We start from the raw sequence: 14,650 nt of genomic DNA, 5'->3' as shown, positions 1-14,650 counted from the left end.
AGCTTGGGTTGAGTACTATAGCTATCTTTAGAAATCTCACATTGGTACCTTCTTTGCATTTTGTCAAATCTGCAGCAAAAGTGTTCTTAAAGCAAACATGCACTGGGTCATCATCCAAGACTGCTATAAAATGAAATGGCAGAATGCAGGTAAACCAGAGCAGGGGACATACAATTCTCCCCCAAGGAGTTCAGTCACAAATTTAATTAACACATTTTTTTTTAACGAGCATCATCAGCATGGAATCATGTCCCCTGGAATGGTGGCCGAAGCATGAAGAGGCATACGAATGTTTAGCAGATATGGCACCTAAATACATTGCAATGCAGGCTACAAAAGTCCCATGTGAATGTTCTCACTTTCTGGTGACATTGTAAATAAGAAGTGGGCAGCATTATCTCCCATAAATGTAAATAAACTTGTTTGTCTTGGCGATTGGCTGAACAAGAAATAGGACTGAATGGGCTCTAAAGTTTTACATTGTTTTGTTTTTGAATGCAGTTATGTAACAAAAAAATCTACATTTGTAAGTTGCACTTTCACGATAGAGAGACTTGTAGTACTTGTATGAGGTGAATTGAAAAATACTTTCTTTTGTTTATTGTTTTTACAGTGCAAATATATGTAATAAAAATAAAAATATAAAGTGAGCAGTGTAAACTTTGTATTCTGTGTTGTAACTGAATCCAAAATATTTGAAAATGTAGAAAAACATCAAAAATATTTAATACATTTCAATTGATATTCTATTGCTTAATAATGTGCAATTAATCACGATTAATTTTTTTAATCAAGATTTTTTTTTGAGTTAATCACATGAGTTAACTGTGATTAATCAACAGCCCTAGTTATTACACTAACCTTTCAGTGTGGAAACCCTGAGTTTGAATTTTGTTTAATTTGAAGAAAAATTGGATTAAAAATTCACCCCTTAAAAACTTGATTCTCATCCAAGAGGTTAAACACACTGCATTGTTGATATGCTACGGTAACCTCAGTCTGATAGTGAATTCAGTAAACCCTTCAATGTTAATAATCTTGAGGCATCAGAGGTGTCTGAAGTAAAGAGGTGAGACCACATTGTCAAAACAACCTAACAAGTCTTAATACACAGCAAACACCTCCCCTAAAGCTGGCAAAAGGCAGCTCCACCATGAAAAGAACTTTGTTACACATTCCATTGTGTGGCTATGCCGAAAGAATGATAGGAGACATTACATATGAGTTTAATCAGGCCGTAACTTTATTATTAGATATCTGGGACTAACCCAGCAGATAAAATGTGCAATGCAGGTGAAACCCCCACAATTAACCGGGGAGGAGGGATGTGCTTTTTCAGGCCCCACGCCCACATACACCTTTCCATTCATGTCCCTCCAGCAGATCCACTGTTGGGAACCTCCAATTCTGGCCAATTCCGGGGGGATTCCACCAGTTCCCCCCACCCTTTTCCTCCAGGTCTCTCCAGCAATTCCCTTGCAAGGGCCTTACTGATCCCCCTTCCCAATAGGAGGGGTTAAGGTGGACTATAATGATGGGGGGGTGGCTCCCTACTGTACCAAGCACCTCTCCATAATTCCTTTTCCAAGCCATTTATCCATTCTTTCATGCCCTAATTTATGGAGTACCTGCACTGAACATCTGCCACAAGGAGGCAGCCTTTAGCTTGCCTGCCTCCTCCCCAGGGCTGGCTCTGGCTTTTTTGCTGCCCCAAGCAAAAAAAAAAAAAAAACTGCAGGGTGGCCGGAGCCAGGGTGAAGTGGGACTTCCTGCGCTGCAGAAGTGTCCCGGGCAGCAGAGTGTGCACCCCGGCTAGCAGGGGGGAGGGGTAGGGAGTGGGGGGAGAGAAGAGAGAAGGGGGGCGGCCAGGGCTTCCTTCAGTGAGGTGCTTGCCATGCGGCCCCTCCCACCACGCCACCTGCCGGGAGGGCTCCACGCTACTCCGGTCGGCGGGGAGGGAAGGACGCGAGCTGCCCTGCCAGGCTTGCTGCAGACCTGGCACTGACTGGGGAAGACGGAGTGCTCAGCCCGCTCCCAGCAGGGCACTCCCCTCCTCCGCGCCACCGCCCCTACAGGGCAGCCGAAGCAGTGAACCAAAAAAAAAAAAAAAAAGGAAGCCGCCCCTTAGAATCTGCTGCCCCAAGCATGAGCTTGCTCAACTGGTGCCTGGAGCCAGCCCTGCTCCTCCCCACACCCAGCCGGGTTCCCAGACATCTCCCAATGCCCTCTTTCCCTCTTTCCTATCAGCCAAAAATATGGCAGCACCTGACTTTGACAGGTGCACTCCATCCTCCCTACGGTGGCCCATAGAATAACTACGGTATCCCATAGAATATGCCAGGATGTGAAATTACTGTCCCCTCCAAGGGCAACAAGAATTTGGCCACTTCCCTGTTCACATACTTCCTGGTTTTGTCCACCCTGGCAGGGTTCATGGCTCCCCACTAGACCCTGCACTGAAGCATATTAGACCAGACAATGTTATCACCCGGAAAAATTGCCAGGATCTGTTTCAGGTCCCTCCTAGTTTGAAGCATTAACTCCACCCCTTTAAGTATTCCGATATCATTTTCTCCCAGGTGTATCACCAATATATCCGGTGGCTGCTGACGCGACCGCACAGCATACAACGGCGATATCAGTTGATCCCATAACATGCCCCTCTGTGCATGCCAACTGAGTAATGCTTCGCCACCGAATCCCAGCTGGGAGCCCTCAAGCAACCTGGATGAGTGCCTATGCACCCAAAGCACAATACTGTGCCCACAGATCCAACCCCTTGTGTGTATAGCCAGCTGTCCCTGTATCTGAAATGAGAACACAACCGATTAATGATGATTTTCCACCTGCGGTCTTACATACGTTTGGTCTGCATTAGACTGCCATCGCCTGATTGCCTGAATAAACTCTGCTTCTATACCTATCTACGCAGCTGCCATAGCCACCCCTATTCTGAATGAGTGGGAACCAAATTTATGGGCTGGCAGCCCCAACGTCATTAGCCCCCGTCTCAACATGGTAATTAATTGATATACCATGAGGGGACTCCCATCTCCATGTACAAAAAGGGGGCCGTCTCCCTTCCACTATTGCCATGTAGCCCCTCAACACCCGAACAGGGCAGACCCCAGGCTCACCACCCTCCCATAGGGGAATGAATGCACCCCGGCCGACTTGATCAATCTTTGACCTTCGCAAGTGTAATATTACTGCATGCTTGTGCCAATTGTCAGGAAATTCCAAAGCCCTTCCTGTAGAATCCCTGATGGACCCAGGCACTAGCTCACTAGTGAAAGCACTAAAAAAATGCTGTGAAGAGCGCTGCCCTGAATAGGGACACCTCCTGTGCGCTATGAGATATGACACTGAGGATATGAAGGAGGTCCCTGAGTGTGGAAACCCTGATGGGATGATGGGAATCCTCCCTGGGTTCACTTCTATGTGACCATCCCAACAAAAACCTTCAGACTAAGAAACCCCCACAAGGATCTGGGTAGCCATTTAGCCTACTGACAAACGTAATGGCTGAAAGGCAATTAGAGATTGTGGAGGACACCAATTGACAGTTGCCAGTGACAGCATGTACCACAGCACCTGTTCCTCTGTAATGGGCCACATTGCCGACTGGCCTTCCTGTTCCTGAAATTGTATGAATTCATTACAACTTTTGTCATATCTGTGCCACGAGCATGTTGCCACTGATCTCTGGACCACACTGACAACTGTCCTATGCCAAGGATCCCTACCATCAACAGCATTTGTCTGGGTTTGTGGATGGCAATCCCTGTCCTGTGCGTCTACCATTGCTCCTGAAATCACCTGAGTGGGATGTCCTGGATCAGTGTGACCCATTCCGCTTTGTACAGCCTGTAGTGCTGTGGAAACAACCTCATTTGCAACTGGCAGGCTGGATGGCCAAGAAGTCATTGGAGAGTAAGGACTTTCTAGAAATATTGGTGAGATTTTTCAAGAGCACTCAAGCTTGGACTAACTTTGCTCCCATCAAAATCAATTTGAGTTTTACCATTGACTTTGAGGAGAGTAGGCCAATGTGGGGAAGTTCTGAAAATCGTAGCCGTAAGTAATTTTTTTTTTTATCCTTTGGGACTAGAGCTCAGAATCACATGTAGGTGAGTTTTTCAGAGTATCGAATTAGATGTTATCTACAATGCGTCTCTTGTTTTTATCTGATTTTCTCTCTGAATATATTTTGTTTTTAATTAGACAGCTTGAGTCTTAAGACTTGTCTACACAGAGCAGTAATTCACACTGCATAGGTGTGATTTCAAAAGTGCACTAACGTGTTGCACATTAATTGGTCTGTATAGACACTGCTGATTTGGGGAACTAAAAGGTCCCTGTTGCACTTTAATGTAGTACTGCTTCAAACAGCACTATGTTAAAATGCACTGGGGAAATCTTAGTTAACACCAGCAGGGTCTACATGAAACAATTAAAGTGCAACACAATGCACTTTAAAAATCACACACCCATAGTGCTTATTACTGCTCCGTGTAGACAAACCCTTAGACCAGGGTTTCTCAAATGGGTCGCCGCTTGTGTAGGGAAAGCCCCTGGCGGGCCGGGCCGGTTTGTTTACCTGCCCCATCTGCAGGTCCGGCCGATCGCGGCTCCCACTGGCCGCGGATCACTGCTGCAGGCCAATGGGAGCTGCTGGAAGTGGCACGGGCCGAGGGACGTACTGGCCGCAGCTTCCAGCAGCTCCCATTGGCCCAGAGCAGCGATCCATGGCCAGTGGGAGCCGCGATCGGCCAGACCTGCGGACGGGGCAGGTAAACAAACCGGCCCGGCCCGCCAGGGGCTTTCCCTACACAAGCAGTGACCCCTGTTTGAGAAACCCTGCCTTAGACTGTTGTTTGGGAACTTCATGCAGAAGAAAAAGAAGATCCTTCATCCTCTAAAACTCTAAAATATATAGTGAAAGAAGGGTATTTGCAGCCTAACCCAGCTTTCTCAGTCAAAAGGGCATAGGATAAGTAGTCCTCTCTCATAAGATGTGTTGCTTGCAGAGTTGCAGTGCTCTGATGTACAGAGAACATCCAGTTTACACTAATAGGAGATCCACAGTGAATGAACTCATGGAGTTCCCTGGCAATATCAGTTGGAACTGGGGAAGAGGAGTGGGGGTCAATACCTCTGAAAATAGGCAGTCCATTTGCAGTAAGTGCGTAAGCATGGATTTAGATGCCTAACTCCATGCACTCACTCCTGAAAATTCTGGCTTTCATTTTGTTTGAAGTATTGTATTTAGAAATACTGCACAATGGATGCTATTAAAATCTTGACCTTGAGTGTGCTGCAGTGTTTACTTATGGCATCTACTGTATTTCTGATACTTTAAAAAAGGGGGTGCTCACAAATACTGTGACTTAAAAGGACTTAGTCTGGTTTAGTTCAGTTCTGTATGGCTCTGTGCTGTTTCACTTTGACTTTCCTGTTCAAGCGAATTCAGAAGCAAAATTCAGTCAATTCCACCAAATTTCACATCTATCTTCATGTGATTTTGAGATATCCATGGTAATCGATGGAGCAGCAGAATGTGGGGTCAGTCCTTCATGTGGTCATCTCTATGTCCATGGGACCGGGGCTCCTTTCTCTGAATTCCAAGGATACACACCATTGGGAGGATGAAACCACAATCTCTTCTTCTCCTGCCATAATCCCTCTGAGCTTGCTCTAGTTGAGTTTCTGGGCAATCCTTCCTTCCTGTCAGTTTTCTGGCCTGGCAAATTTCTTCACAGCAAGAGGCAGTTAATATTAAGCTTTAATACTTAAAAGCATAGCTCCATTGAAGTCAGTGAATTTATGGAATTTATACCAGCTGAGGAGCTTGCGTATTATTTTTTTTTCTGAGAAAGTTTCATTAACCAATCTTGCTTTGTTAGTTACTATTGTAAGAGAATAGAAATAAGCCAACTATAGGCAAAGATTTTACTACGGTCTTATTTTTTTCTGACTGAGGAGATATGTGATTTTTTAAAATGTGTCTTTTACCTCAGCTGAAATCCAGTTCTCTCTTTTTATAGGACATTTAATTAAAAAAATATTATGATTCAAGATAAAGATCTCTCTATTATAGTTCACTGAGCTTTATTTCACCATATCAGTTTCTCATTTATTTCATTGTGAGGTGGAATTTACCATAGCCCTGTGGTAAATTTCTTACATTAACAGGTTTTATTACACTTGAGAGAACATCTGATAGCTAACATCCCATTTATGTGGAGGTACTGTACTCTAATAATTGACAGTAGAGAAATAGTAGAGTAGAAGTTTTGATGAGGGTTTTTTTTTTCCATTTTGTTTTTAGCAATTTTACACTAATATACATCTGCTGCATTTTTTTCAGTGAGATAGAAGTAGGTGGTTGCATTAGATCTGAATCACCAATACAATCAAATCTAAGCCTCTGTGAGGATGCAAGAGAGGCATATTCTAGGCAAATATCAACAAAAAATTCCTTTAGAGTAGACAAACTCAGATATCTTGGTCTTTCACAGATAGACCTGCACAGCCTCTGGTTAATTCTGAAGCATACTTAACATATGAGGGGACCTGACAGGAAATGCACCATTTTTATTTGTATGGATGAGGTTCAAAATCTGTTTGACTTCAGAAAGCCAGAGTTCACTGAACATGTCTTTCTTATCTTGATAGCACATTAAAAACCAGTGCCCTTTGTCTGTCTTCAGAAGATTTTTAAGGTAAAATGACTCTACTCCTTTGGTGAAATGTGTGCAAGAGACAGCTGTGCTGTGAGTGCAAAATCCACTCAGAACATTTTCAGAAGCCCTAAAGCAGTTTAATCAAATGAGTTTATCAACATCAGTGAAGTAATTCTGTCTGTTTAGATGGGCCTGTAGCTAGACAAAAATGAGCCTGTAGAATCTTGTCATTTGGAGGCTTTTAGCTCTCTTCTACTATATAACAGTGTTTGTAATCAGATGTAACATGACAGCAACAGCTTGACAGGCTGATAATACTCTACACTTGCAAAATTCAGGACTGCAGACACATTTTTATTTTAGCTATGTCATATTTATGTCTAACAGGAGGATTTTGCTGCTAATCTGCCATAGAAAGGCTGAAGAAATATTGAAGTTTTTATTGTTTTAGTGCACTGCTTAGATATTTTTTCATCTACCGAGAAAGTTAACTTTCCCCAGTCATGCTAATTTACTTGGACAGTCATTCAGATCCACAAGACAAGCTGAATGAAGTTTTCTATTTATACTTCTGCTCCCTGAAGTATGTGTGTCCAATTTTCTAGCTGCTAATGTGTTTCATAACCTCATACTATTTACCATGTTGGTGGTGAGTGGAAGGAGATAAAGAGAAGGAGCCCAGCCTCAGTGAAGGGCTGTTCATATGAAGATTTTATTCCAGTAGCTTTCATCCTGCAGTTCTATAGCTTCATGCAACTTTTTGAGGTTCCACATTGTCTCTTGAAGTGATCCACAAATATGGTTGGAACAAGCAGAATATCCCCTATACTATCTGACACACAAGGAACAAGGCTGAGTCAATGGACCAGAGCCATCAAGAGCCGTCATCCTCCCACTCTTCAGCCAAGAGGGGTGGAGAATGGACAAAGAGGAGGAACAACTTTTTGTCCTCTTTCCAACTTGCCAAGAAAAGAGTTGTAGGAGACGAGACACAAACAACTTTCAGGTTGGGCCATTTTTTACTACATTACATGCTTTCAGCAGCTTTGAAGGCGGTTGCAGGGGTATAGCTGAGAAAATGTGGCCCACTGATGCAATGTTACAAAGCAAACATAACAAAGAATGTCATGGCATTGTACCAGGAATGTTTTATGATACTCTGTGAATCTATTTGCTGCTGGTGTTGTTCTTTAGCCCTTTAATATTGAGTACCACACCTTGATTTTCAAGGAGCAAAATCCTGATGTTCTTATTCATTTTCACTCTATTCTAACTCAGGCAGACTCCTGCTTAAGATTGTCTGAGTAAAGACAAAGAAAAAATGCACTTGGGAATGGTGACAATTTGTTAGTCTCTAAGGTGCCACAAGTACTCCTGTTCTTTTTGCGGATACAGACTAACACGGCTGCTACTCTGAAAGAAAAAATGATGGCCCCATGCTCCCCTCCTCATCTGCACATAGAAGAGAGCCTGTGCCCATGGGTGTGGGGTATCCCAATATTGTGGCTTCAATCCTGCAGGAAGTCCTATGTGGGGGTTCCATGGGATTCCAGTTCCATGGAGTTGGGGAAGATAGGTTACGGATGGGGAGCTGAGTTAGATTTCCCTAACTCTAAATACACTGGAGAAAGAGTAAATGAATATGATTGGAGGCCACATTAACTTGCTCTGCTTTCTGCTCCATATTAAGGACTCCCCTTACGGGGGATTCAGGGGCTAGCACAGTTAGAATAGTCCATGAGAGCTATCCTTCCAGGGGCAGGCAGTCACTATGTGGGGCAGAACAACATGTCGATGTCTTTTTCCTCCAGCAGATACCTTGCGATCCACATGGATACCAGGGAATCCATGGATTTATCTCCCTTCACCCACAGATGAGCAAATTGTGAAGACTTTGCTTCCCCTGCAAGAGGAATTCAAGAAAACCTCTGAGGTTTCAAACTCTATGTAATTTCTTTTCCTATACCTGTTTTTTTCTCATGTATGTAATAATGAGGACTTCAGCAAAGTTTTCAGGACTTGGCTTATATAACTGTTAACTAGAATGTCCTATACACAATCTGTTAAAATAAATTAAGAACATCAATTTACACCACCTGAGGATCTGGCCCAAAGTCTCCATTGGATCTGCATTTTTTATTTGTTTTTTGTTTGGTTTTGTTTTATTTTACCAGAACATGAGGTCTGTATTAAAACCGCCTGCATTTGTTTTGTTTTGTTTCCCATATTATTTATCTGGTTAGTCTATCCATATTCTATCACAGCAATTATTAAAAAAATTAACTGTGACACTGTCCTATTCTATTTTGGCTCTGTATCATACCCATCACCATATTAGCGAACCTAAATCACTTGTTCATCTAGTGCATTTTATTGCTTTGTTGGATGAACATTGTGTAGACTTCATTATTTAAAAAAATGTAAAATCATATTTCAGAACTATTCTGATATTGCTTGTGTCCCTTGAAAAACATTGTGCAGACACTTACAAACATTAGAATGTCATTCATTTCCGAATACACAGAAACTGAGATGAACAGCAGTTTCTCATGCAACATATAGTAAAAAGCAATAACTAAAAAAACAAAAGAAAGTAAAACATTCACTTTCATTATTGAACATTTTTATCTTTATTATTATAATAGAATTACAGTCTGACATAAAATAAAGAGCTTTTGCTAAACTCTGTAAAGCAAATACATGCTTCTGCCATAAACAACCTCTATTAGATTTAGGTTTTATTGCCACATTACTGCACTGAGGTGCAATAAACATTCAATGTCATCTTTTTTAAAATTATCCCAGGAGTAAACAGGAACTGTCCTCTATAAGAGTGTATCATTATTTTCAAGGAAGACTTACTATTATTACATGGTTTAGCAAAGCACTGTAAAAAAGCTACATAGAGAATACTTTATATTTGATAAACTGTGCAATCAAATTTATACAGTATAATACTATTCACATAGACTAACAAACTAAGAGGTGTTATAATGCAGTCATTGCATAGCAAAAAGCAGACTAATTAAGTAATATTCACATCTAATGTGCAAAATGCAGACCAAAAGGTAGCTATGAATAGCTAGGAAGATAAAATACCCTAAATGAACACACTAGATTAACGCCAAAAATAACAAGATAAACAAGTACACAGAAGTTAAAGAGCCATATTTTATTTTTTTCTATACATATATCTACACATGAACCAGAAGATGAAACATCCCCTTTAATAAACTCCAATCAGATTAGCTCATCAAGTTTAGACAGGACTAAATGTTAGACAATGAAGCATTGTTTAAAAAATCTTCTTTTTCTAAATAAAACATCAATTTTTTTTTTTGTAGATTGTGAGTGGTAACCTCTTGATTTATTGAGAAAGAGTTTATAAAACATTGCCTGAAACATAACTATGAAACTTGACTGTCTCATTAACTAATTTGCTGACTGTTCATGTGGCATTGTTTTTAAATTCACTCAATACCATATTTTGTGGATTCTGAATTAACGCTTGCAAAAATCCATCAATCTCTTTGAAAAATCCTTACCTGAAATTTATATTTCTAAGAAGTTCTCAGCAGTAATGAAACTAACTAGAATTGTTTTAAAGGGAATATCATCCCTGCAAAATGGACATCTTGTATTTAAAGCCCTTACATATTGTTCCTACAAATATATTGCTACAGTAAAAATGAAATGTAGTAAGTTTACTCAATAAAATCTATTTTCCTGTACATTCTTTTGTGTATGATTCTGTATTGAATGCTACATATATTACATCACTTATTGTAACAGTTATGTATCAGCAAATATAGCAGTAATATACAGATGATTTTTCTGTCTTAACAAGTATTTTACCAGTTTTACCTACTAAATATATTCCATTTTTTTAGTATTTATGCATGACCTGAGCAGACCAGTCATTTATCTAATAGTATACATTGGATGGCATTGTCAAATAGCAAACGACTGTACACTTAACCACTTTACAAATGAAATTAACTCCAAGCTCTTTCTTTCCTTTTTTAGTCTTTCCAGTACCACTGACTTTTATAATGCAGGCTCTAAATATGTTTCCTTTAGCATTTAACAACATATTAAGAGCTAAGATAGATGAACCCTACACAATATTTTAAGAACACAACTTTAAAAAAGTAAAAAAAGTACAATCTCATGCTGCATATTTACATATATTATTTAAATACTATATTTTGTCTTTCTGCTATCCATAAATTTTAATCTAAAGCTTTTTAATGTACTGTTTTATAAAAGAATACATTCAACATATCTAGAGCTTGCAAAACTTTTTTTTCTTTCTGAAACATATTGATAAATAAAAGCTACCTGTAAAAACATCCAGGTACTGGTTTGATTACACATGGGATAAAGGGCATTTGAATTCTGCACTTAATTGTGCAACTGATTTCATGTCTAGTCTAGTGACAAATTAATGCTTAGAACAAGACTGCCTCAAGACAGCAGATTAAAGCATTCATTACCATTGAATCATATGTGCTGTACAGTGATAAACTGTTCCTAGAGTATTCAGACTTCCATTTCTTTAAAGAACATTTAATATTATAAGACCAGGGATGGCGGGGGGGAGAGAAGAGCTGGAAACATAATGTATCTCAATGAATTTGACAAAATTGAAAGTGTTACAGCCTTGAAAAAAAATAACATAAACAGTGCTCTGTAAATGATAAGTACACTACAGTATGTGCTACATGAACATCATAGAGTATTTTCCCCCACAATTATTTTGCATAAAAATATTTCACATACATGTACAGTATCTTTGTTGGGACATTCAGTAATAAGCTATCTACAAATGGTTTTGAATTCATTTTCATTACTGAACTTTTCCTCTCCCTTCTTCAGAATCATGGTTCCCAGGTGTACACATCACATTGTTATGGCCCTAGTATACAGGGTTACTTTTTTTAAATATATATATATATACTTTTTTTTAAAATAAGGAAACCTTCATTTTCTTTAAGACAGAGGCAATGAAGCAAATGGGAATTACTGTGTGTCAAACTGAAAGCAATCCCCAGTGCAAAAGACTGAACAAAACTACATGAGTTAACAGGGTTATTGATGTGGAGTTGGGGCTTTCAGCTGGGGCTCTCTGTTTAAATAAGTTGCCCAGTAGACTAAATTAAAGATTCCAAAAAGCAGTGGGAAAGCTATTCTTGATAGTCGATCAATTTTGCTGACACTGTTAAAAGTTTTCTTGGGTTCTGGTGGTTTTGTTTCTGGTTTAACTTCTTTGGGCTCTATTGTTGCACTTTTAGCAATGGTAGCCAGCCCAGGGTCTCTGGCAATATTAGGGGTGTAGCTTGTTGCTGCTGCTGTGTATGTGTTATTTTTCTTAATGAGAGGATCCTTCAGTTTCTTTGGCTGGGGAAAGAAAAACATGAATTTTATTCTTGTCCACATTTTCAATACTTAATATTGTGATAATGTACCATAATACAGTACTTCAAACAGGACTAACTAGATGTTAGCTGTGTATGTGTGATTTACGTAAAACATTGTACTCAAGAACAAGATACAATCTCTCCATTTAATTACTTTTCCTAGAAATAAATCAAACAATTAATTCCCAAAAGTATTTAGAATAACAGATACGTTTTAGGATATGCTATTTTTGATAGTAAGCAAAGCAGTGTATTGTAATATCTGCAATATTAATCAAACAGTAGCAAACTAAACATAGTTCATTATCTTCTGAATCAAACGAGTTTTGTGACTAGAACAAATATATTGAGTTTGAGAGATACCAAGGATGACACCATTATAAAACTATTTCCAAATTTGTCATTCAGATACCATGATAAATAATGTATTATGAGGTCTAACACAACTTATCATACATATCATTTTCATGAGAGAGAGAGAGAGCTCAGTGGTTTGAGCACTGGCCTGCTAAACCCAGGGTTGTGAGTTTAATCCTTGAGGGGGCCATTTAGGGATCTGGGGCAAAAATAAAAAATAAAAATCTGTTAGGGACAGTACTTGGTCCTGCTAGTGAAGGCAAGGGACTAGACTCAATGACTTTTCAAGGTCCTGTCCAGTTCTATGAGATAGGTATATCTCCATATTAGAATGCCTATTTAAAAGGAACACAGCAAACAGCTTATTGATCCCTATTCAGCAAAATACTTAGAACTTAAGCATGTGTTTAAGGGCTTGGACATATTGGAGACTTAATGATGCCTTTTGCAGGTTACCACTGGACTAGCTGAGTTGCAGTGGTTGGAGTTTCATTCGGAATGTGTGGGAGCTATACAATTGTATATCCCCAGTCTTTTTAAAAATATCTATATATCGCACTGAAATGTATGGAACATCCTAGAATGCTGATATTTTTAAAAGTGCTAATAGCTCAATAGAAAGTGACTGAGTTATATTAAGCATACTGGATGTGATCCTGGTCCTTGATCAGGCATTGTGCCACTCTGATCATTTAAATTTGTCTTAAAGCCTTTTAACTGGCTTGAAATCATCTGGCATATGGTAATCTCAGCTGGCAAAAAGCTGTAGGCAGTCCTACTCCCCACCATAGCTTCTATATAGGAACAAGTTTCAGAGGAGCAGCCATGTTAGTCTGTATCCGCAAAAAGAACAGGAGTACTTGTGGCACCTTAGAGACAGACCTGTCCTCGCTTACAGACAACTCCCCAACCTGAAGCAAATACTCACCAGCTACCATACATCACTGAACAAAAACACTGACCCAGGAACCTATCCTTGCAACAAAGCCCAATTCCAACTCTGTCCACATATCTATTCCAGTGACATCATCATAGGACCTAATCACATCAGCCACACCATCAGGGGCTCGTTCACCTGCACATCTACCAATGTGATATATGCCATCATGTGCCAGCAATGCCCCTCTGCCATGTACATTGGCCAAACCGGACAGTCTCTACGCAAAAGAATTAATGGACACAAATCTGACATCAGGAATCATAACATTCAAAAATCAGTAGGAGAACACTTTAACCTGTCTGGTCATTCAATGACAGACCTGCGGGTGGCAATTTTGCAACAGAAAAGCTTCAAAAACAAGATTCCAAGGAGAAACTGCTGAGCTGGAATTGATATGCAAATTAGATACAATCAACTTAGGTTTGAATAGAGACTGGGAATGGCTGAGCCATTACAAACATTGAATCTATCTCCCCATGTAAGTACTCTTATCAAACTGTCTGTACTGGGCTATCTTGATTATCACTTCAAAAGGTTTTTTTTCTCTTACTTAATTGGCCTCTCCGAGTTGGTAAGACAACTCCCACCTTTCATGCTCTCTGTATGTGTATATATATATCCTCAATATATGTTCCTTTCTATGCATCCAAAGAAGTGGGCTGTAGCCCACGAAAACTTAATGCTCAAATAAATTTGTTAGTCTCTAAGGGCCACAAGTACTCCTACATAGGAACAAGTCAGAGCATAGGTTGCGTGGAAGGGAAAGGAAGCATGAAAGAAGTACTATTGTACTGTGTTTCAGCTATCCCTGACTATATGGAAACAACTCCTATGGCTCCGAAGGGCTCTAAACTGTGTCTGAAACTGATAATGGGGCAGATGCCAAAAATCTGATCCTGTGTTCCTGGAACAGTAAAAAGGAAGTATAGATAAAAAAGAACCTTTAACACATTGTTTTAATTCTATAAACTAATATAATTCCGTATATATTTATTTTTATTTATATTTTATTTATTTTTTCCCAAAAAAATAAGGGGAGAACAGAAAAAGAAAAGAACAAAAATGTATGCAAACAGAGGGAAAGGAAAGGGGTGGGGGGTAAGGAGGAGAAAGGGGAGTCATTTCTCATTTTCTCTCCATGAGAAACTAATCAAAGATTTCTAAGAAATTAGACCAAATCTTTTTAAATTTGTTTAAGGTCCCTCTTCTCCAAAATCATAAGGCAACACATATCCTTGAGGTTGAGG

At 39.8% G+C, this 14,650-nt stretch overlaps 1 protein-coding gene across 1 annotated transcript in view; it reads right to left on the bottom strand.

Moving 5' to 3' along the window:
- Nucleotides 1–9,837: 9,837 nt before the first annotated feature.
- GABRA1 (gamma-aminobutyric acid type A receptor subunit alpha1) overlaps nucleotides 9,838–14,650 on the bottom strand; it is a 54,429-nt gene continuing 49,616 nt past the window's right edge. Inside the window, exon 10 of the mRNA XM_054038586.1 lies at nucleotides 9,838–12,086. Within this exon, the coding sequence (XP_053894561.1) occupies nucleotides 11,778–12,086 (309 nt within the window). The 3' untranslated portion in view covers nucleotides 9,838–11,777. The remainder of the gene's footprint in view (nucleotides 12,087–14,650) is intronic.

This window comes from Malaclemys terrapin, chromosome 8 (genome assembly GCF_027887155.1).
Source record: "Malaclemys terrapin pileata isolate rMalTer1 chromosome 8, rMalTer1.hap1, whole genome shotgun sequence".
NCBI classification, from domain to species: domain Eukaryota; kingdom Metazoa; phylum Chordata; order Testudines; family Emydidae; genus Malaclemys; species Malaclemys terrapin.
This window is presented reverse-complemented; position numbering and strand designations above follow the sequence as displayed.